The sequence below is a fragment of the Mercenaria mercenaria genome, chromosome 3 (genome assembly GCF_021730395.1).
Source record: "Mercenaria mercenaria strain notata chromosome 3, MADL_Memer_1, whole genome shotgun sequence".
In the NCBI taxonomy this organism is placed as follows: Eukaryota; Metazoa; Mollusca; class Bivalvia; order Venerida; family Veneridae; genus Mercenaria; species Mercenaria mercenaria.
Genome location: NC_069363.1, coordinates 14,488,307 through 14,514,410, shown reverse-complemented (window position 1 = coordinate 14,514,410; position 26,104 = coordinate 14,488,307). Strand labels below are relative to the sequence as shown.

Sequence of the window (26,104 nt, the reverse complement as noted above, 5' to 3'; positions counted from 1 at the left end):
ATAAATAACAAATGAGGCATACACTTCGCCAAAGTTATTAAATAGTCACGCCTAAACACAGTCTTAAGGTATTTTGTTGTGTATAATATTTCAAACTTTTCAAATTGTTAATGCATGATATCATTTCCTTTCAACATTCTTGTTAATATTGTTTTACAATACAAATAATCAATGACCACAAATTGCAACAATGTCACACATAAAGGAAGTAATTGAAATACAACGAACGGGCCCACCTTCGACTAATTAATTGATCGAAGTGCGTTATGTTTTTCACGTAATACCACTGGGTTAGAAATCAATTGACAGTTTTGAGATAACCCCGATCAATACGAAAGTCAAAGGCAAAATACATGTGTTATGATGAAGCAAAAAGAGATACTTTCATGCTCAGCCAAGCAAATGCGTCACTCTATTGATAAGTAGGTGTCGTTATTATATTGGACGAAATTATAACACTTTTATCATCATGAAAATGCAAGTGCGCATTGCGTTAATGGATTTGATAGAGAATTCTTATTTACATTATATGGATATACAGTTTTAAAAGTTTAAAATAATACTTTGAAGTATCAATTTCTTACCGTTTTCTGAAGAACCATCAAAGTTAATACAATAATATAGGACGGTTAAATGTATTTAGATACGAAAAAAATAACAATGGTTATTATCGTGAGTCAGAAACGGACCAGTTCACACTGAATTTTACGAAGTGCGTAAAGTTCTATTTGAAAGACGTTTTAAACTCATTTGATAGAGTAGGATTTACAAGTAGATATACAATATACAGTGTGAGATAGGTATATAAAGACTCTAGCTGTGTTTTCTGTGGATTAAAATCGGATACTGAAGGAACTACGAAATGGATAAGAATAGTTCGGTATATAGGACTAGCCGGCGGATGATTACCATCCAAATCATTGTGGATTTCATAATATGGCTTGCAGGTAAAACTATATTTTTGAATTGGAAACTCAGAGTTGATTTTGAGATGTTTAATCATTATTCCTCTTAAACTTATTTTCGGAAATGTTTAAAGTTTTGCACAAAATATGTTAAATTTATATTTTTGTAATATATTTTAACAGGCAATTTCTTAAACTCTCTATATACAAACTTACATTTTTGATGTAAATTTTCTGAATGCAAATCATATCACTAATGTGATCATAATTATAATATATGAATCATGAAAATTAGAATAACAATTACAGGTTTAAATTTGTGAAAATTGTATAGAACTACAATTTATTGTCAAAATCATTAAATTAATCAGTTATAAATTTGGCAAATGCAAAATAAACTATTTAACGTTATTAAAATTTGTCCATGAAGTATCATGAAATATCGTGAACATCTCAAATAATTTATTGTTAGTTTCACATTTTGTGTGTTAGGTAACTTTATTTCTATGCGTAAACCAGGTAATGTCACTGAAGTTTAATTATGCACGTCGCTTTAAAGGATTAAATAAGTCACTGTTCTGAATAAGTTTAAATCGATAACTATAACAAATACGTAACGAATTAACACAACTATTTAAGAATAATAAATCTAGTCCTACATTAAAATAGAAAACAACAACGCCTGTTGCACAATATCACAAATACGAGTACAGCTAAATTTCTTGTGCTTAGCTAAACGCGAATTAGATGCTGAATGGGTTTAAAACAGTAACCATAAGCTTTCTCTTTATCAACGATAGTTTTCCATCAATGTTAAAATGTAGCTATTGAACAAACTCAAATGTAGTCTTAGATTACATAAGAAAATAACAACGCCTGTTTATATGTATCAAAATTACTACAAATATTAACTATATAAACGTACGCTAAATGTCGGTGTCTACACATTAAAAAGGACCAATATGAAGAACTGCCCGAGATTTTGATTGCTGATTTGGATGTTAAACTTCTAAACTTTTTTAATGAATGAAATAAAGGCAGTATAAAGTTTTAACGTAACGTTTCTTCCTAATTTTGATAAGCTCATTGTATCATATGTTTACTAACAATATTGCATTCATACAAAATCAAATTCACGAGGTCGATTGTTACGCTCCGTGGTGATTTAATTTGCCTGGCCATAAATAAATGGATTTTGTCTAACGCTTTTTTTTATTGAGGTGCAAACTTTGAAACTTTGAAATCGACCCAGTGAAATAATCATTTGAGAAAAAGCAATGAAATACGACATGATTATATTCCCGTACCATACTGATAATTGTTTAAGACATTCCATAATATTTTCTTAGCAAGAAATATTGCCAAAACCAACATATTTACTGCCTACTTACGTATGATACTATATGAACTTTTGTTGCAATTTTAACCCTTACCCTGCTAAATTTCTATAATGAACTTGTCCATCTTTCATTTCGGACAGTTCAATTAACTGTTAAAAGGGGTCCTTGCCAAAAAGATACTGACTGAATAGCGAACAGTGCAGACCATGATCAGACTGCACAGATGTCAGGCTGATCTTGGTCTGCACTGGTCGCAAAGGCAGAATCACTTGCCGCCAGCAGGCTAAGGGTTAATATACATTGCAAATCAAAACCTGTTGGATACATATTTGAATCACCTATTTTTGTTGCGTTTTGTTGACATTTTATGGTATCATGTATAATTCTTTTTATCAATGCCATTTACAAACCAATGAAAAACACTGAAAACATCAGATGGTTTTCTTAGACTCGTATTCCAACTAGTATGTTTTCTTTGAAATCAAGAAAAAGAACAGCATTATGAGCATAAATACTAACTTTAACATATATAAGCAAAACTTTAGTTTTTTATCAAATAAACATTAAAGTAGAGGTAGAATCCTGAAAAAACGCAACCTGGACAACAAACAATGCAAATTGACAGATCCGTGAACTCAACTATCGTGGACAGTGTTTCATATACCGAAGGCGCCTTATAAAAGAAATGCATTGTTATAGTCAAGAAAGAGGCTGTTATTTCTTACTGTTGCAGATACGTGAACATGTACTTCTATTTTAATAAACGTGTGAGATGTTAGAATTAAGGATGTTCGAGCGGATTTTTTTTCAGGATATCCGCCATTTTGAAAAAAAATATTTCTTCGAATATTGCTTTCTAACAAAAGTTTTGCCAAAAATTAACGTTAAAAAAATGAAATATGACTAATAATGTACCATTTCACCAAATAGATTCTACTTTTTGCGAAAAAAAAAATTCACTCTTATTTTTGCTGGCATTTGCCTAAAATTGAGGTGAAATTTACAATGGGGTAGGGGTAGGTAATTTCAAATATCTATGAAAGTAGATCATTTTTGGTTTTGATATTTTCCTGACTGATACATATAACAATAAGCTATAACTGAAATAAAGGGTTTCAAGATAGCACTTTATTTTATCTACAAAACAAAAAGAACAAAAAATATCTAATTTCACCAGTTTTTAACAGTTTTTTCTTAATAAATCTGTTAGATGCACGGTGACCCCAACCGTTTTTCTTTCCGTTTTGAAGCATTTTTGTGTGTCATTAAAGCTGCAAAATATTTTGAAAATCTTATCGTCAGAATTTTTTTTGTAGATCTAAATACACTTTCCATTGAAAATATAGTGCGTGGGGTAATTATGTCAACATGTAAAAATGAAAGAGATTTGTTAGTGACATTTATGCTTATATAATACTGACATCACCTTGTATTCATATTAACCTGTAAGACATGAAATCCCTATAACATTAAATGCGATATTATATGTTTTATAAAGTACCACCATTTTTTTCAGTTTTACAAAATTTCAGAAATGCTTAAATAATGAAGAAAATGCCCTATAAAAATAAAACGAGTTCGGTGACCTGTGTTTTTTCTTCTCTTGTTGTCTTAGAAACTAATGTTCTTCAAGCTCATAGAGTATGAAAAAATTCTTAACGTTAGAAAAAAAAATCGCTCCTACATCCTTAAGTACCAACTATTCACACAATATAGCTAAATTATGGGTAAAAGTAAACTTACAATCAATCCGAGTCTGCTAGTATTTTAATTGGTTGCATTCTCTGCTTCCAAAGGATCTTCTTACATGTTTTAAACGTATGAATTACCTGGAACGACCGATTCGATCTCAGAGTTAGCGGACTTAGTCTGTTGTATATGCTGTTGGTCTGGAAATTCAAAGAACCATATTTTTTCACATGTTTTTACACATTTCAGTATCCTTGCTAGTTTTGTACCTATTTCTGTATGGAAAACCTTATGAGACAGGATTCTTCTGTGACGATAAATCACTCAGTTATCCTTCAATACCAGAAACCATAACCACACCCGTACTAGTAGCAGCCGGGTTTACTTTCTCTATTTTACTGGTATGTATTCCTTCTGCGGAACACTAGAAAACTAAAGTGTCTTCAGTCATTGTTATAAATATGTCGTCTGTAAGCATGCGTTCAAACATTAACCCTTATCATGCTGGACACAAATCATTCTGGCTTTGCGACCAGTGTAGATCATGATCAGCCTGCTCATCCGTGCAGTCTGGTCATGATATGCACTGTTCGCCATTCATATGTATCTTTTTGGTATCTTTTAACAGTTAATAGCACTGTCCAAATGAAAGATGGACAAGTTCATTATAGAATTTTAGCAAGGTAAGGGTTAAAGAGCCGACCCAGTGTTATATCACTAGCTAATGCACGAACCAATTTTCTGTTTACACATCTGTGAACCAGATTAAACGAAAAGATTTTGTCCATAAATGTTTGCCTCTGCTTTCTTAGTTGAAAGTGATGTTTTTTCGTACTGGTCTAGTAAATGTTTATCCGAAAAGAAAGCATCTATTTATTGTGTTACTTTCGTGGGAAAAAAATCTGCCGTTGAATCTTATTTCGTAGTCTAGGATTATAAAAGTGTTGCTTTGTTCGCAGGTTGTTACAGTCGAAGTTTTAAATTGTTTGGACAACAAATGTCAAAGACCATGTCAATGGGCAAGAGATATAATATTTTGTGTGAAGAGTTACGTTGTGTTTATGATTGGCTTTCTCATACAAGAACTCGTTGTAGACGCCGTCAAAAACAAGATGGGTGTGCTCAGGCCTAACTTCTTTGACGTGTGCAAACCGCAGTTTAACGGGACTTTATGTCCAGGGTAAGTTTCATATTCAGTTCTTCCCAGAAAATATTTGTGATATATGTTATGAGTACTCAATCCATCATTTTTGGAATAATTTGGCACAATAGCCTAACTAAAAGAAATATTTTTTTTATGATTGCAGTCAGCATAAATGATGTATATGTTAATAATGTCTGAAAATTTCTTCTAGTGTCAAATGTCCACTATGCTGTCAGGCTTAATATTCAGCATTTACTATTGGTATTTAAATGACACTTTTTGCAATGTATTTCCTTTGATTAAATATTTTTAGTTTTCAAGTTTACACTATTCTGTTGAAAGTTATTCTACCATAAAACTGATGTTCTTGTCACTTTTCGGAAGTGTTTTAACTGGAGAGAAAACGCGTGTTAACAGAGACATTCTCGCGCTCACGTGCTGTTAAAACATCTTTTTTACATATGCGCGTTCCGCGGCAAAGCGTAAACGCATTACGGCCCCAAATTGGATAATTAAAAAAAAATGACGTCAACGTGAAAACACAACGCAGGGGTTCCCGCGCATTCATGGAAATTTAATGACGTTGAGTGATAATTTATTCGTTTATAAGTTTTTTACGCATTTTATGCTTGATTAGCATTTACGCATGTTCATTTTGTAATGTAACATCTTCAGAATCCCTCGGGAAACATTCGTACACTCACCCTACCGGAATTGGGTACCAACCAATCCCTCGGGACTCTGCAGATGGTATAACACGAAAAAAAAAAATATTTTTCCCTACCAGAACATTAGTGTGTCAATTACAATACTACTCCCTAATTGTTTTGATCTACAGCTGTACAACTTTTTAAATAATATTATGAAAAAAAAATGCACCTGCCATTCTTTTAAGCAGTTTATGGATTATAGCTAAAACATATCAGTATTACTTTTCTTAAGATACAAACTCAGTTAACAGCAGAAAGTAGTCAAAGCTCAAAGAAATCGAGAGGCAGCTCCGCATAAACATTTATGAAAGCAGGCAAATTATTTGCAGTAATGTAAATAAAAGTCAAGATTTAAATCTCTCAAATTGCTGAAAACTAATAGCACCACACTTTGTGTTCATATAAAAATTTACTTGCGTATATAATACATTTAATGTAAAATATTAAAGTTGGTATACAACGAAAACTGACCCCTATCAGCAAGATTTTTATAACATAAATAAAGTTAATATATAAGACTCCGTGTTCATTAAAACTAGCGAAAAGAAGACATATTAAATCGACTTGACTTTTAGGTATTTTGTTCATAGTTCCTCCTTAATATACACGCTTGTGGATGCCGAAGTATGTATTATTTTCAAATTTATCAACAGCATCGACTCATACTGAAAAACTTATTATTTATAGATTATAAAAATCGTGCAAAAACGTTTCCTTGAAAATTCTAAGTCATAAATCTTGGATACCTTGCATTGACGGCCCAAGCCCAGCATAATCTTCTAGTTCATGCGAGCATATTAATTGAAGTTACATTAGCTATTTAGAAAGAACTAGCAAAAGCTAAAGGTTCTAAAAAACAAAAAAACTTAGACTAAAAAAAAGCACACTGTTCTTAACATGTTCTGAATTAGGTACATCCCTTTTATTGCAAAGTTCGGAGTTAAACATTTTTTTATTTTTTTTTTTTAACAAGTTAAGAGTTTTTTTCTGATCCTTGCATTTTGTACAAAGAGATAAATTGTCATTCTATTCAATTCACATACAGTATTGGTTGTGACTAAAGTTTGTGAACACACATAATGTTACAGATTACGTTACAACAAAGGAAAATATGTCGCATTATGCATGGTGCGATACAATCTCCCTCCAAATCATCATACAAGCACAACTAAAATTACAATGTTTTTCTGTTTCTACAACATCACAAAATGGACATTTTCTATCTTCCAGACTTAAATTTTCGTACCGGCCTGTTTCCAACCTTATAGGTGCAACACCACAGCGAAATTTACAAAATGCTGACCTATGTTGCAATGGCATTATCATTTTACAATAACTTTCTACACAAAAACCGGATTTCAAAACAGTAAGTTCTAGTCACGCCATAGAGGTTTGTTAATTGATACATACGCCCTGGCTTCATTTTGCTTAAACTTAAATTTTGGAAAAAAATGTCGTCTCTGATTTCTTTTTACAGTTTACTGGTTATAGATGAAAACATTTACTAGTATTTAATACTTTTCTTACAGATACATATCTGAGTACACATGCACCGGAAGTGAACAAGATAAAGAAATCAGAAGCAGTCGGCAGTCCTTCCCTTCGGGTCACTCAGCATTTTCTATGTATATAGCGGCATATTTTTGTGTAAGTGTAAATTTTCTCAATGCAAGCAATTTCAAAAGTCTCTCATATGCTAAAAACATAATGCACCAGCGCACTTTGTGTTCATATTAAATTTTGGGGTAATTTGACTTGGCGTTTAGTGTTTATTTTAATGATAGTATATATTTATAAGTTTGGAGTAATCACATAACTTGAAAACTGAGAACACTGAACACGGCAAGAGATTTTTCTTAACATAAATCAAACCGTCTAAGTATTATGCTTCCGTGTTCATTACATCTAGCGAAAGAATAATATATTTAAATCAACTTTTGAAATTTGTTAGCTGTATTTCTGTTCATGAAAGTGTCTTCTTAATTATTGCACGAGCGCTTTCGTGGATGCTTTGAAGTATTTGTAAATGTGACTTTTTCAGAATGTCAGAATCAGCCAGCATCGCACTTCCTACTGATAAAACCTTCTTCTCATTTTTTCAGATTTACGTAGAAAATCGTTTGCAAATACGTTTCTCACGTTTACTAAAGTTCTTTCTTCAATCTGGTCTAATATTCATTGCAATACTCTGTGGCATTGGACGCATTATAGACAACAAACACCATCCTTCTGACGTCATAGCAGGATATATATTAGGCATCATTGTCGCTGTATTTGTGGTGAGTGATACTGCTACAATATTAGTTCAAACACAAAAAGTTTATCGTTATATCTGTATTAATAAAAGTACGATTTGGTTTTCTTTTACATTTCTGAATTAGGTCCATGTCTCGTTTTATTGCAAAAGTTGCAGCAGAGTTTAAACATGTAGTTCTTTCATCCATATTTCCTTTATATCTTAACATTTTGATGTTTTGTTTTTCTGATTTGCTTGTGTTGTATCTAAAGCAGAATTGACAATTGATATGTTTGCATTACAGCATCTGATGGTTGGAAAAAAGTTTGTGAAGGCACCAAATGTTAAAGAAAAGACTACGTTACACACAAAGGAAAAATCATGCGACTGTTGTTGCACGTGCGAACAATCGTCTGACTCGCAAACACCAGCAACTTTATTACAAAATGAATATTACCACAACATAGAAAATGAAAGAAATTCATCATCAACAAAACTTATAGCGCTTCAAAATAACAACCTCCAAAATATGTCAGTGACGCCAGAAATCGTATGACAATAATGGCGTCCGTAGCAAAGCGCAAACTTAGTTTTGAAATAACTTGCAACGTGTAGAATAGCAGTTGTGATAGATAATAAAGAGTTACAAGTGTCATATCTCAAACTCGACAAGAAAAAAATCTTTGCCATATTGCTTTACGAATATATTAGATAACCATACAAGTAGTGGCAAATACGTTGTTATACGCCAATTGGAACTTCTAACACCCTCGATATTTTCTCAGTATGTTTCATATTACAAGAAATGCATTTTTGAACTTTCTCGAACGTTTAGGGCGACATTTTACTTTGAAATTTCAACAAAATTGTATGTAGCAATGACATCAATTGATTTATTTTACCGCCGATACCTTTTTTAAAAAGTGGCAAATATATTCCTGAATGTCTTTGCTTTAACTAAACGTTCAAATATCATCTATCAGGATAGCTGGTGGTAGATGTTAAATCATTTTTGATTAATGATCACATATAAATAAAATCTGTCAGATCTTTTATTAGCAGACGCGCCTGTTTATATGATGTATATTAAAATGTGCAGCACCCTTTACGCCTGCTAGCATTGGCTTATGCGGAATTCTATTATCCATAGACATTGAATGGACTCAATGATCCCAAAGGACCACTAAATCACATTTTATTGTTTTCAAAGGTACGGCCGGGGAAAGAAGTCATTTTGCGTTTGTTAAGATGCTTTTTATCTAAACGAAATTAGTCATTTTGTTTATTACAGACATTTATCTGTATTTTTGTGATTGTTAAAACATTGAGTTGAGATTGCAAAATAAATTAAATTTTCAATTTCGTTGAAATTTGAACAGATTGTTCTAAACATGTGAGAAATTTAATAAATATACTGTTTGCAATATGAAAAATATTACACAAATATGGCGGGGCCGTTAGACTTTTCGTTCATTGTATATGTATTTATATTATCACTTTACATTGCTTTCGTATGGCTTTCTAGTTTTAAATAGTAAATATCGAAAACAATACTAGTAATTTAATAGGAGAGAGTCGTGTTGAACTACATGTTATGCTTTCACTTCGTTCTATTGTCTGTTAGATAAGTAATGACTTCGTACACACACATCGAAAAAGATCGTAGACGTAAATATTTATGTTCTTAAGATTATACCCGAATTCTGATAAGCCCGCCCGTTTAGCTCAGTAGGGAAAGCGCAGGTCTACGGATCGTGGGGTCGTGAGTTCGATCCCCGGGAGGAACGTTTGTTCTCCGTGACGACAAAAGACACTGTGTCTGATATCATTCGTCCTCCACCTCTTATTCATGTGGAGAAGTTGGCAGTTACTTGCGGAGAACAGATTTGTATTGGTATAGAATTCAGGAACACTGGTTAGGTTTACTGCCCACCGTTACATAACTGAAATACTGTTGAAAAAAAAAACGGCGTTAAACACAAATGAAACAAACAAACGAATACTGATAAATACAAGGATAATGACACAATTAGAACTGCCACGCTTACAGAAAGGCACCGCCTTGGAATTGTCGGTAGCAAAAACAACATTGGGGAGTTTTAACAGGTTAATGCAAAACCTCACTCTATATCCCAACCATGATCCAAAGTTATAGGACAATGACAATAAGAATTATCCACACCAAGTGAATCCCTACCACTTTTATATGTATTAATAGCAAAAGGCACAGTATTTGAAACATAAAAATGCTCTTGCACAGGTACATAAATTTAAAGCAAACGTAAAGAACCAAATACAAATGTACTCAATGCCATAGCAGAAAGCAGAGCAATACACAGTGTAACAGACTATAAAGAACCCGACAGGTCAGAATGCAAGTTTCAAAGCAATTCAGTCCCAGTAGGTTTTTAGAACTGCTTATAGAGGAGGACAGGAATCATATCATTCAGCAGCAACTGTAAAATGGCTGATCACCAAACATATGGCCTTCGCTAAAATAGTTAGGTCATTATGTCTTTTAATAAAACAAATTTTCCAAAAAAAGAAGCGCTTGAAAGTTTCTATGACCTAGTATCTTATGACATTGCTAAATAACATTCACATAAGTCAGGATTTGATGAACCTTGTCGCAGAAGATTCTTTAAATTGCTTTGAAATTTAAAAACCAAATTCTTATACGGATGCATAGTAGTAGCCTGAAATATTTTAACTGCTTTCGAACTCATTAAAATTCATTCTGATTTCTTTTTTAGTAAAGTATCTATTTACAGTTTACCCTAGGTCGTTAACAAATGAATTGATATACTAGAAGCGAAATGCTCTGTCTGTAATTCAAATTTTCAAGTATTTATTATGTATGTGATTCAACACCTGTTCAGCATAATAATCTTCAACATTCAATGGTATGTCTAGGTGTTTCAAGAAATTCAAGATCATAAACAAATCAAAATTAAAAGTAATTAAACATTTACAAAACGAAAATGCCTACTTCTTCTTCTATTACATTCAGAGGCTTAAATATCTTAACATGAACATTTATAGCCTATATTCTGACATTCAAAACCATTTGCAATTAAAAAGTCATCAGATACTTTAAATACTAATTTAATTAATTAATGCGAACTGTTTACCTGCTTTGCTACAGACCAATACAATTATACCCGGCTTTATTTGGCATTTGAAACCAAATGGACAATTTTAAAAGTGGAGGTGGGATCTGGTTCAGGGTTTAAAAAATACGTTTCAATCGCATTTCCAACTTGTTTTATAAATGTTATCATAATGCAGTGGATTTATAATAACATTTTTTATTCTTTCCAAAATAACGTTTATCGCCAAATGTAGGCACGGCACTAGTCCTACCTTGTATCCATATATGCACATGTATGACACCAGTGAACTACCTGTATGTTTAAAACTTCATTTCCTTTGCAGTAAATATTTAAAAAGTTAATTGTTTTTATTTAATGTATGACGTGTGATATGTACCAAATAAAAGTATGTCTAATTTTTAGCTTGAAAAGCGGATATGAATTTACAATGTATTTTATTAGAGTTAAAACATATTCTGATCTGTCTTTGATAAATATTTTGAAGTCAAAAAGGTTTTCCGCATTTTCCAGTTTAACTGCGGTTTATACAATGTCAAACTATGTCCCTAGGAGTTCAATGTACCCTTTCCTGGAAAAATTCTCGGCGAGAACTGTTTGTGCCATTCCTACCTGATTCTTTGATTACACAGTAAATTGTGCTTGGTCATCAGGGACCGTCTTGCGTCAATTGCAAACAAAATATACTTGTCCTAAAACGTGTTTTAGTGCTTGGCCATCAGGGATTATCTACGAAAATTTAGGATGTCATACTTTGGTCAAAACCATGGTTTTTACAAATCTGTACACAGCCATGCGTATTTGTACCCTACACCCGCCCCCACTCCCACTTTAAGATTAAATATTGAGTCGTATTCGGGTATTAGAGCCTGAGTAACCTTCTAGGTAATACATTTATCTTCTGTAACCTAAATGACAAGAGGACACAAAAATATTCGTTACTTGCAATTCCATATTCAGCCGTTGAAATGATGTTGTAAGAGGCAGGTAATTTTTTCAAAGTGGCTGAAGACTGATCAGAATTTAATATTTCTACTTCTAATCACGTAAAACGACTTTACTCGCGTAACACGAAATATTTTTCTATTTTTTTTTTTTTTTTTTGAACTAAATATTCTCATATAATAGGTGATAATTTCCCCAAATTATGTGCCGGTCAAACCTCGTATTGGTATGAGTTATATTTTTGGCGTTAAAGATTAGGCAGTGTTTATGTAACTTTGACTACAATGTTGTAAAATTCTTGAATGACAACGCAGAAAATTTACACGCGAGGTGATATTTTTTGCCAAACATTTAACATGGGATTGCCTTGATTAAACGCGAATTTTTCGACTTTTACATACGAGTTTTTATCAAAACCTCGTTGATTGTCATAACTAGAGAATTTCTGTGAAATAAATGTAAACTTTCCCCAAATTAAAAAGTAAAATAGCTCCTTACATGCTTCAATGGTGTAGTAAAGAAAAGTCCCTAATAAATAGATTCTAAATATTTATTTCTTAACCAGAGACTAAGAGAGCATTGTTTTACTAAAAAAATGTATTTTACATGAAAACGAAAGTAGGGAGTTTATTATGCCAACCGGGTTCTGAAATGCGAGGGTTTTCTTTTTTTTTTTTTTTTTTTTTGTTGTTGTTGTTGTTATCTTGTCTTGTCTATGACTGGGTGAAAGTCTGGAATCAATATTAAATCAAGATGGATCTGAATGACTGAATTTTATATGTTTTTTATCCTTTTTTGGGCTATTTTACAGAATGCAATTATATTTCATTTTTGTAAATAGTGTAAATAATAATCACCTAAACCATAGCTAAATAAACATGATCGGGCAAATATAGCCCATTTCAAGAAAACATCTCTCTTTAAAGAGAATTATGTAAGAGGGTTTGAAATCGTTTAAGTAATATTCTTACATTTTAAGCAAGAATAACGATTATATACCTTATTTCGTTCTTTATCATGTACATCACCATAGTCCTTGGGTTCCTTCAGATATTAATGCACGAAAACAAATATGTTAGCCTTATATCATATTAACTAGCAAGTGGCACTGGACCAACTCGCAGCAATTCTTCGATGTTTCTATGACATTTAAAATATTTGCATACGCTCATATTTTTGTACTTTGATTTGCAGTTGCCTTCGTCTTCCAAAATCCTTGCCACCTAATATATTACCTGATATATTTGCATTAAGAGAAAATGGATGAAAACAGATTCAATAATGAATCAATTTGTGCCAATATTCATCTTAACAACAGTTTACTCATAGATGCGATCAATAAAAGAATTATCAAACAAAATTTATTTCATAAAAAGTTTAAAAATTAATGTCATTTGTTAAAATTATTATTTTTATTGGATGTGAGCCCCCGGAAGTAAAGATCGTTTTACTTAAGATATCTCCTTCCATAGTTCGATCGGTATTTCTTCTAAATGGAAATATCTGGATATATTGCTGGCACGTATTTATTGAGTATTGCATATTTCGTTACTTCTCTTTTTATCTTCGTAAGGCAAAGTTAATGATGCAATTAGAATGAAATTAATTCGAAATTAATTTGACACATTTTGTACTCCGATTCATTTGTACTGTATATTCAACAGAATATTTAAACATATTGATGCAAATTTCTTTCATCTTTATAACTGCAAGGTATTTAAAAGCAAACTTAGAATGATCAAGTCATTTAATGAGTCACATTTGAAATACGATCTTATTCTGTGCGTGATCAAGGTGATTCAGCAAACCTCGCTAAATTTAAGCTCGAGGCAAGACATGTTTGTACAAGATCGTTAGGTCTTCTATAATTTAACTGACTTCTCTCAAGCAGTATTTAGAACATATTAACATCTTCCAAGATTACATAGGAACATGTATAATGACGGCTTTATCCTTGTCCGTCATTGTACTAATGTGAATACAGAAAGACTTATTTTGTATGAGCATTATACATATATGAACCATTATTATATTAATCAAGTCGTTTATATATTTGTTGGACATATATACATTTCTGAACGTTCCAAACAATGGCAAAATAGTTCAACCTAATTAGAATATGAGCTGCTTACTTCACACTTCATAGTGAAAGTAGTATAATGGTGTCCTAGGAAAAAATATCAAAATGTTTTCATAACAACCACTAAATGTATTGCATAGTTATGATAAAGTCAGAACATTCTAGTGCGTTAAGGTACTGCAGTTTACATTACATACTAAAAATCAGTTATATGCATATTATCATCAGGTTAATCGCTGCTATCAACAAACATCTCTTTGTGCATCTTTACACAGAACACAGATCATATCTTTGTTGCATTTTAAAGGTTCTTTTCTTTACGTTTATGACAACACTCTTACATCTGTGTACTTTTTGTGACTCCCGGACATACTTCAACTTAAATAGACACATAAATGACAAAACAATAAAGCAAATAATTATTAACCAGTTTTTATGAAATTAGAGTTAATACAGCATTTTAAATTCTTTTAAAGAAATATCATATGAGCCGCGCCATGAGAAAACCAATATAGTTCGTTTGCGACCAGCATGGATCCAGACCAGCCTGCGCATCCGCGCAGTCTGGCCAGGATCCATGCTGTTCGCTAATGGTTTCTCTAATTGAAATAGGCTTTGAAAGTGAACAGCATGGATCCTGACCAGACTTTGCGGATGCGCAGGCTGGTCTGGATCCATGCTGGTCGCAAACGCACTATGTTGGTTTTCTCATGGCGCGGCACATATGTGAATTCAATAAGAATATTAGCGGTCTGTTATTCAATTGAGCAGAAGTAGTAACACTAAGCATACTCAATCAGCATATGTTACAGATATATAAATGTAGTAAATTTGGATTTTTACAACATAATGTTACATAATACATAGTTTCAGTATTGCATAATATCATCTAACAGTCTAATATTTTATCATAAATGTTTGTATTTACAAATAGTATGGTATTTTAAGATTTGAAAGCATAGACATTTAACTAGTCTATCAAGGGCATTCAGCTAGTCTATTAAAGACTGCTGATTTATCTATGTAGATCATTCTTCATGCACATTCACACAGTTCAGTATATTCATTGATACTTTATTATTGCTTATTTACTTCATAGTCATAATCACTTCATTATCTTTACTGCGACAAACTGCATTTGATATCATTACATACATGTATTTTCATTTTGTATTTACATCAGCTATTTTTAGTAAGACCAGTTATGAAAGAACTTTGAGCTATTTTTAAATTAAAGACAAAGAGCTTACATAAACATTGTCAAGGTCATAGCTGATATGTAAGATAAATGTTGAATGGCTTATCAGAAAGATGCTGACCAATCAGAATGTACTTTACATCCTTCATGGTTGACTGCATTCTGGAAGAGTTTACCTCAGTAGAATTTCAGAGCCATTTCTTCACTATGTAAGGAATTTTTGGACTGACAACATCTAAAAAACTCTCCTAGGGTTTAGTAATCAATAATTAATTAATTTTGTATTTATTTTTGCATATTTATTTAACCTAAGAGTTTTACTAAATTCATTGTAACTTTTCTCTAAATTAGGAAGTAATTTTCTTTAATTAAGAAATTTACATTCTATTGTTTTAACAGCAATTATTTGAGATTTTCATCTTTAAATACTTCAGTAAATATTGATAATTAATTTGTATTGCTGTTATTTTTAGGCAGAGTCATACAAGTACAGAGTCACAACAATACATTTAGATACTTTAATAATACCATTTATTGAGATTATTATTTACTTTCTGACAGAACTTTTAAGAACTTCATCTTTTCATTCAATAAGCTGATTTGTCATCTTTTCAGTATTTTTGGCATTATACTAACTTGTATATTTGGATCAATTTGTAAAATATTAGTTTAGAAAGATAAGTAAAAATTTGGTTGGTTTTCAAATTTATTCAGCATTTGTGTTTTTATTTTCCCTTTCAAAGTAAAGGGTGGTGTCATCCTGACGTGTCAGTTATTCTGACGTAATGATTTACTACTAGCAAACCGCTAGTATAGACCACTGCTTCCAAGCAAACTATTAAACGAACATATATGAACAGGCTGTTAAAAGAAGACAGCGTTAAGTAAACTAAAAATTTTATTCCCCACAACATAAAGTTTGCAGGATCATATTCTTGGAGAATACAAGAGCTGTCTGTTGACAGCGTGCTCGATTTTTCGAAGAACTGATGGGGTCAAAATAGAGAGAAAAAAGAGAAAAATAGATAAGACAAATAATGTACCTGTATTTGCGGATTTGGATAATTCTTGCACTATATGGCAATATGTGACCATGATGGTAAGCAAGTGTTCAAAGTTTCAAAGCCATATATCAAACAGTTTAGACAAGATTTGGAATGGTATGCCAATATTAACTAATATCTATGTCAAAAAGGGCCCTAACTGAGCTAGAGTCCTTGTCCTAGTTATGTAGTCTTGCCTACATTTGTAGACTATGATGGTAAACAAGTGGTCAAAGTTTCAAAGCCATGTGACAAACAGGTTAGGCAAAATATGGACTGGTATAAAACAATTGACAGATTCCCAAGTCCAAAAAGGGCAATAATTCAGACAAAATAGTTGATAGAGTTATGTACTCTTGCTTACAGATAGAGACTGTTATAATAAACAAGTGATGATAAAAGTTTCAAAGCCATATGTCAAACAGTGTACACAAAATATGAACTGGTACGAAAAACTTAACCCAGATTTGTATGTTAAAAGGGGCCATAATTCATTTCAAATCCTTGATGGAATTATGTGTTCTTGCCTAAAACTGGACAAGGTGATGGTACACAAGTGTTGAAAGTTTCAAAGCTTTATCTCAAAAGGTTTTGTCAAAATGTGTACTGATACGAAAAACCTAACCAAGGTGTGGCGTCGACGCCGACGCCGTGGTGAGTAGGATAGCTCTACTTATTCTTCGAATAGTCGAGCTAAAATTGTACACATTGTCTTGGGCATCAGTGAGTGTCTATTGCGCCTAATTAAAAAATAATGTGGTTACCGTATTGTTGTTGTTTTTTTTATTTTACTAAAGGCACAGCTGAAAATTTCAAGGGTAATAAAATTGCAGACTTTTATTAAAACAAGCACTTCAATTTGAAAATATTATTTTATATCCGTGTTTCATGTTGATGACAAAACTGGTAGCCGGGTAAAGTGAAAATATGCAAATTAATTTTTAAAAAAGTGCTTGCATCATTAGGTTATGTGTACAAAAGATCTTACACAGCCAAGTATTTGCGTTTCAGGTCACAGGTTTTGACATTGCATCATCTGTGATAGGCAAATCCGGTTTCATCGTAAGAGCATTACAACTAACCTATTTATAGCATACATGCATCATTATTTCTATCAAATCACGTACGACTACAAAACAAGGAAAACGGAGCCTATAAGGCATATTAAAGAACCAGTTTCGAAAATACATTAAAAGAGATAAACAGTTTGAGGCATCTTTTACCACAGTAGGTGCAAGTTCATGGTGACAAATGGTAGAATGAATTGTTTTGACAAATGTACAAAGATAAACGGGGGAGACAATTTTGCAAAATATGAAAAACAACATTCAAGGTCATATTATTGCATCTGTGTGCTCGATCGTATTTATGCTTAGAAAGTTATGTATTTCATTGCTCGTCTAATTACTTGTCATTATCAAGCCAAACACGTTTACCTAGCTTTCAGAGAACATAAATTACATATTTCTTTTCATGCAGCTATATGAGCTAGTAATGATTATGCTCAGTTTTAACAATGTCGAAATGAATCAAAGCTTTACTAAATGGACACAAAGGCGTCCCTATACGCAAAAGAAGGACAGAAGATTATTTTTTCGAAACTTCTATCTGTTAATCGCATGAAACCGATTACATCTGCCTGAAATATTTCCTGCGATGTTAAGCATATGTTGGTAACTGTATTTAGCGTTGTGCCTTTCAATATCGTTTTACCTTTATTTGTAACAAAGCAAAACCAAACAAATCAGGATAGATATGTCAAACATCCATGGTTTTGGAATATTATAAGGATCTTACATACCTGCCTGTGTAAGACGGGGTTTTCCCTACCTGAGGGACAGTGTTGAATGGAAAACTGAGGTTTTTTATCCAAGCTGTCCCGAGGATTGGGAAAACAACCGTCTTACATAGGCAGACATGTTAGATCATTTTTCTTGCCTATCACGTTCAAAAGAGATCATGGATACAAATAAATTTGAGTATTTCCGGACATTATTTATATGTTTATGACGTCATAATAGTGCCAGTACTATGTGACGTCACCTAAGTGCATGCTATTTTAGACAAGGTTTTCCCTAGGGAAAGACAGGAATATCTATTCATGGCGCGTGCTCGGACAAATGTATACTTTCCCCGCTAGGTAGGCAAGAAAAATATTATACTTGATTTGATGTCTTTTATCTAGCCTAAAACAGTAAGAAGCACTAGATGAAAGATTTGTTAATAGTTTCGTGGTTTATTGTTTGATATTAAATAAGAACAAGAGATTAAAAAAATCACGAGCTTATGAACAGATTACGCTCAGTATCATATCATCTTTTAACAATGTTTGATGTTGATGCATATATAAATTGCAAAAATTATCAAAAAGTTAAGTAAATGTATACAATACGCTGCAACAAGTCGAACATCAAACAATTCCGCCTTCCATACGTTCTATCACATAAAATCCTGATTCCGGGTTTAGATGCAATATCACTTCTCACGGTTCTAAAACTTGACAATTAGTTTCTGTTAGAGTGTTTACAAAATCATTGTTTTGTTTAGCTAAGAAACCTACACATGCCAACAACAAAGAATTCTTGAAGAACAGTACCAGATTGCGAAGGCAGTTAACGAATCAAAATACATCTCATTGGCTGTTATTATCAAATATTTAATCTGTTTAACGATATGCTGTATATGCATCAATTATGTGCAAATATATCAGCTTAATATAAAATCGTATCCTGTTGAGAAGCAGTTTGGAGACATTTTTACAAATGGTGGCCTTGCAGTTATCTATACGGTAATTTGTTAATGCTTTAATTTCATTTTGGACACAGAAAGTATCAAATATGTTTAGAAATTAATAAGTACTTGTACTTTCAAAACATTTAGACAGACGTGAAAAATGGTACTAGTTGCTTCCTCGCTTGGCGCTCAGCATTAAGAGGGTAGTGCTAGGACAGGTGAACCCGGTGTCAGTATAATGTGACTGGGTGGGGTATCATGTCACGTGTCTACGGCGTGATATTCCAGTGAGGCAGCACTATAAAGTTGGGCATTGTGCTCGCTGCTACAAGTAGACACCGTCGTTTTTATGACTGAAAAATTGTTGAAAAGGACGTTAAATCCCGCGCCCCCCCCCCCCCCCCCCCCCCCCCTCCCTTCCCCTCCCCTCACACACACACACACACACACACACACACACACACATGTATGTTTTCAGATATAGATACTCTTCAGCAGCGCTCAAGATACCCGACTAAGCGAACGCCTCAAAAGTCAAAAATACAAACGAAAAGTATGATTTACTGCACAAAATTTGCACAATTATAAAATTAATCAAAATTGTCGCCAACCTATACAGTATGTAGAAATATAGAAACAAACTTTGTTGTTTATTCACTGGTATAAAACAAAAAAGAAATATATCATTTTCTGATGAACGTTGTATGTGGGGAAATAATGAAAATGATTTGTTTCAAAGACCTTACGTTCTTCAAACTGCGACAGTGGTTAAAAATATCGACATAAACATGTCAGCTCGGAGAGATATTTTTGTCGCAAGTACACTAACAGCACTTTATCTAATCAATTATACAAAGTATACTTGTCTCTTCTGGAAGGAATAAAGGCTTTGAATTAGATATATAGACTTTTCATAAACAAATTTATAGTGTTTATTTTATTATTCCATTAAGATCAAACTATAAAAATAGAGTTGTGTAATATGTGTTCCAATATCATGGTTATTGTAAATTAAATGAGTCTAGATACATCGGACACATGACAATGTTATTATGCATAATACAAATTTCCCCTAATATCAGACTGAAATTAGATCGTGCAAGTTATTAAACTAAAAAGGTAGAATCTCCAAAGGTCCCTGAAAACGATATCAATGAGAATGTTGCAAGCTTTGATTGATTGAGCCTGTTCGTGAACGATAGCGGAAATGCAAGCTACCGTCCACGCCCTCTAGTCCTGGATTAAACAGCCATGTTGTAAATTACCTGTAGTAATGATGTTGCACTCACTTTGCAAATATGTTAACTAGCAACACATGCTTTAGTTCATAGAAATAAACGTTATACGAATTGTTTACTTACAGTCTATTACACTTCAAAAGCATTTCTGTTATATAAAAATATTATTAATTATGTCTGCAATTCTATTCATTTTCTCACAGTGCCGGTTAATTAATTATACTGATGAACGAAATTTGAACCGACAAATTTGCATGAAAGTTTTATTACGACAGAAGTACGAAAAATATTCTTTGTAGCCCTTTCAGTCTCACGATATGTAATAATATTGTATCTGAAAATAGCTTTTGTATTTAGTTTCAGTAAGCAACATGTTTTGATAAAAATTATATATACTGTATAAAAAGCTTGATCACGCTACTATCTGCAATTTTACATGAAAGTCAAAATCTGACTTCAGATCTAGACACCATAACTGAATTTCAAAATTAGCTTTAACTTCTACACCGTTTGCTCGTCATATTTCAAATAATATAATTTGGTAATATTACAAATGTACAAAGGTATGTATTTTATGTGTGGCTGTCCAAAGTTATAAGGTGTTCAGTGATAATTGTATCATAATGTATGTAATGTATATATAAGGCAAAGTTTGATTCAAGATTGATTTTGCTTAACAAACGTCATTAACTGAGTTATCAAGATTGAGAATCCAAAAGTATGTAACAATCTCATTAATAAAGAATATTCTAAAGTAAAAAAAACACACGCATGGCCTTTCAAAGTCGTTTGTGAAAAAGAACACCATAAATAAAAATGGTTAAACACTTTGAATGATATATTGCTGACAAAGATTTATTTTATTTTTCTTATAAACACGTCTGGCAAATTACTATAACCTAGAGCAATCCTGCTAAAAATTGCAACTCTTTGATAACTAGTTCACACATAATAGAAATGAGCCGTGCCATGAGAAAACCAACATAGTGGGTGTGCGACCAGCATGGATCCAGACCAGCCTGCGCATCCGCGCAGTCTGGTCAGGCTCCATGCTGTTCGCTTTTAAAGCCTATTGGAATTTGAGAAACTGTTAGCGAACAGCATGGATCCTGACCAGACTGCGCGGATGCGCAGGCTGGTCTGGATCCATGCTGGTCGCAAAGCCACTATGTTGGTTTTCTCATGGCGCGGCTCAAATGTGTAATTGATTTACGCTTAGGAATATAGGTGGGCACAAATTGCAATATAATCTACATTAAAGCAAAACAATAATTATAGTGAAAATAAATATGAAAGCTGGTTCTATGGTAATAGGTTCCGGGCAAATAATACGTTGATTTCTTGTTGTTTATTCAATTCCAATAGGGTTACTACCACAAGAAAGTACGTGTTCATGCTAACAAAAACAAAAACAAAAAAAAAACGCTACGTTCACTTATTTATTGTTACAATTTGCAGTAAAGTCGAATTCAAAATGACTTTTAAAAAGTCACATCTTTTTATGACTTGGTTAGAAAAAAAACACTAAAATTTAATCAAAAATCAAAATACGTATTTAGCGGACACAATGCTTAAATAAACTTTTACAGCTTGATTTACAAAGAAATACACTACTCCACTACTTGTTTGTCTGGGCAATGTGTTTTCCAAAATGAATCCACAAAGAACAATAATAAATAGTCGAAATGTGTCTAGAAGCTTCATTTCGATAGAAATATAAACAATATGGCATATTTCTGTAAAAGCCGTTATGGTATAATGGTAAAGGTAAAGGTAAATTTTATTTACCGTCGCTTTGTGAAATAATTAACATAAGCTCTGTAGAGCTCTACAGAGCTTTTGAGCGACCCTATTTTAAGAACAGTTAAAACCATGTATACCTTACCCCCAGAAATTTGCTGGTACCAATTTACAGCTGGGTCGACTGAGGCAATCGTGATAAAATGCCTTGCCCAAGGACACACCGCAATGGGAGTAGCCAGGATTCGAACCAGGGGCCTTCACATCCGTAGGAAGGCGTCTTAGCCCTCTCGACCAATGCGTCCATTGCTAGTATTTCTGTTTTCACCGTAGAAGTCAATATTAAAGACGTTCAGCTTAAATTTCTTGAGTGAAATGGTAGTGAAGTCTCCATAAAATGAAATGACAAACCACTATTATACACTTAACTTATCTGCACATTCCTCAGTTTTGTACTGACAAAAGTCTTATAAAAGCTTTGAAAAGTGAACATTCTTTCAAATATTTGCTACAAGTTAATATATACTTAAACCTCGCTTCGTATCCCGCGTGGCACTGATTTTTAATCGCAAGCGCAAGCGCATGTTTCTGCAATTTACATCATATGAGTTGTGCCCATGGAAATCAAACATTTAAAATGGCATTTATGATATTTGCACAAGTAACTGTACATATCACTATAAAAATCTGCACTACTGTCTTTGGTATAAGGTACCTAGCAATCGTAAGTGCTAGCTGAATGCCGATAACTAGAGATGCATGTTGTTAATTTTAACCAATTAATTGTTTAGACAGTCCTCACCCCATGTAATATGGAATATTATCTAACTTTATGTATGTTAATCACACCAGTCTGTCATGTTTTGCAGCTATGATTACATGATGTTATCTGTAATTGAAGAAAAAAAAGATTATTCTAGAAAACATTTTTATTTCAGCATACCAAGCACAGCTTCGTTTATCAAATGCCAACAAATAGATCGTGTGTGTGGTTCTGATTCCTGACGTATTCAAGGTATGCAGTTGGAAGTGTCTCGTTGAAGATCAGTGATTTCGTTAATCATTGAAGTAGAAGGTGTTAGTTACAAAATAGAGGGGAACTTCACTGAAACTTCACTTCCTGCAGGAAACGTAGCCGGTGCTTCAGACCACCATATTTGGAAAAATACCCACACAAACCTTCCCCGGCCCTTAATGATGCCCCTGAAGATACGTTTTAAATCATAGATTTAGCTGGACAAATAAGCATTGTAAAATACTTTTTATTGGAGAAACATAAAGTTTGAATTCAGTAACTTTAGAAAAGAATGAGAAAAAATAATTATGTTTAGCATCTAGTGTCCGTAATATCTAAATCAAAATGCTGGGTTAATGATGTCTGCTTATTTCAAGAATCTGTAGATGCAAAAAAAAATATTGATCTTTTAGAAACAAAATGTATTTCAAGATTGAATGAAGGCAATATGTAGATAATAGATCTTCACTATCTTTTTATGAAGAAATTAAATTGTTTCAATTGACACCATACATAGAAACATTATTGCAAAATTACGTTAGTCATCACATGTATTAAATATAGAACCAGGACGGCATATGATATAGCAAGAAATGAAATAAAATGTGAAGATGAATACCATTTTATCAGGACATGTCAATGGATATACAATGAAGTGTTCGGTATATTTCTCGATATTGTTATACACTCCCAAGTATGGCAAAATTTATAGAGTTTTTAAACAATGCTAAAATGTTAAACAGACAAAACGACGTGCAGTTGTCTGTGTCAAAGCCTTAAAGAAAAGACAATGAAAGGTTAACTTTTGTATTAAACACATTTTAAACTATATATGAAATGTGTTTTTGCTGTTTTCGGTATTAAAGACATGGACACATGATATTGCAAATAGTAAATTTTATAAGCGAAATAGAGGTTCTCTGAAAAAAAAAACTGTACATGAAATCACAATATTGCACAGTTATAATAGCAGGTGAAGATAATATTGAACATAAATATAAGTCTATTCTCTATATTACAAAAGAATTATGGACTTTTGCGCTGTACAGTATGATGTGATCTTGACCAAAAACAACTCGCTTTCCCAGTCTCAAAGTTAATTCAAATTATACAACATTAGTACTTGAAATTGACTGTATTTTATCATCATTTTGTTCACGTCCATTCTTCTGTCAGTGCTTGAAAATGTAACCATTGGTGAATTACTGTTGCAATCTTCTAATGTAAGGAACCGAGTTCACAGGAATTAATGGCAGAGCACCAGCACGATGTATCATCACTGTTCTTATGCTCTGTATTTTCTTTCAAATAAACTGGGTAAAGTAAAAATAGCACCCATCTCTCAATATTACCGCCAGGGACCACTTTCAGAACACCACGTTTTGCAGGACATTCAAAGTCTATTCTATTTTTGGTTGTCTGACATAATTATTATCACCACAGATTTGTAACAGCTCAAAGAGATGTCACTCGAATCTTATTTGGGAGAAGACCATTAACTTGCAGACATATGTAACCATTTATCAGTGCATGAATTGTGTAAAACTTGTACAAGCACGAAGAATTTGAAGAAAATGTTCCGCTCATATATCACGTATACACCACAGATAGTTCCTAGCCGTTCAAAATATCGGTATTGTCTGTTCCTGTGCATCGTTGACCGGTATGAAGTTTTCTCCAAGATGGCTTGTCCATTCGTTTTCCTTCAGTGTTTATTTCCGAAAGTGATTTTAGTTGTACTGGTAAAAAACTTTGCTCTTTGTCTGAAAATGTATACAAAACTTAGTTGAAGACATAATTAAAATCATACAGTAATAAAATTTAAATAAATATTATGTAACTGCTATGTTTTAACATAACAAACAAATTTACAATTAATTACAATCAATCAAATTTGATAATACACATGAAACTCTTATTCAAATTATGAAATGAAATTAGTGTACTCATTACTTGTCTAGAGAGAGAGTCTAGCTGAGTAGAAATTAAGTGGTTTAAAGGTCTAAGTCCTATTTTGGAGGACGAAGGGAAACTTTTTTTAATCGTAGATCTCTATGTCCATTTCTGGACTACAAAGGGAAGTATCATCTCAAAGTAGATCTCCAAGTCCGATTCTGAAGTACACAGGAAGATATCGTCTTATCGTAGATCTCCAAGAACCATTTTGGAGTATCGCCTCATCGTAGACCTGTAAGGAGAAGGGATATCTTGAATTGATTCCACAGTATATCTCACTCATTTTGCTGATAATCTGCGACAGATACAACAGTTTTGTTCTTGCTGATTGTTATGTTTTACTGAGATCTGAATAAAACATGTAAAATTGTAAAACCATCTATATTAGTTGACACATTTATAAAATCATTACGTAATTTGTAAAGCAAACAAAAACGATCTGTATATTCAACAGAACTGTTTATAAATAACAAGTTAACTGAATGCAATAAACATTGCGCTTTAACATGTATTTTTATTATCAGTTAGTATATATACAATAAACTTAGCATAGTAGGTATTCCATTTTTATGTTGATTTTAGGTTCAAAGCCTCTATTAGTAAAATAACAGTAACTGCTTTCATCTCTTATATATATATTAATCTTTATTTACGCCTCATTCATGTACATTTGAACTATAAGAGACAATCACAAGATATTACAATATCAATTTACACATACCACATATTTATAAATAAGTTAAATTAATAAATACGACGTGTAAAAGCCGAAAAGCATTAATCTTGGCTTTTTAATGGCCTAAAACTGCCATAAAGAAAAAACAATGATCTTAAAAACTGAAAAGCAAAACACCACTTACGTGTATCTGGTAAAAATGGATTTAAAAGATCAAGTATTATAACAGATACGATCTGTTATAAACTGATTAATATCAACCTCTCGTTAGAAATATAATATCACCCTGATCAGATCACAGGTGAACTAATTGACAGGAATAGATAAATTGTTTAGCTAATTTAGA

At 32.7% G+C, this 26,104-nt stretch overlaps 1 protein-coding gene across 1 annotated transcript; it reads left to right on the top strand.

The window, feature by feature from the left end:
* Positions 1–320: 320 nt before the first annotated feature.
* Positions 321–9,594, top strand: LOC123525395 (phospholipid phosphatase 1-like). Its single transcript, XM_045304414.2, has 6 exons — positions 321–947; positions 4,184–4,335; positions 4,894–5,114; positions 7,318–7,435; positions 7,891–8,067; positions 8,329–9,594. Exons 1-6 carry the CDS (start codon positions 863–865, stop codon positions 8,578–8,580), a joined length of 1,005 nt encoding a protein of 334 aa, XP_045160349.1. The 5' UTR covers positions 321–862; the 3' UTR covers positions 8,581–9,594.
* Positions 9,595–26,104: the final 16,510 nt, after the last annotated feature.

What these genes read in the sequence shown, in the direction of transcription:
- LOC123525395 (XM_045304414.2), top strand. Translation starts at nt 863, where the DNA reads ATGGATAAGAATAGTTCGGTATATAGGACTAGCCGGCGGATGATTACC. An exon ending in AACGGGACTTTATGTCCAGG is followed by an intron (nt 5,115 to 7,317) that starts GTAAGTTTCATA and finishes CTTTTCTTACAG; the next exon opens with ATACATATCTGAGTACACAT. An exon ending in ATATAGCGGCATATTTTTGT is followed by an intron (nt 7,436 to 7,890) that starts GTAAGTGTAAAT and finishes TCATTTTTTCAG; the next exon opens with ATTTACGTAGAAAATCGTTT.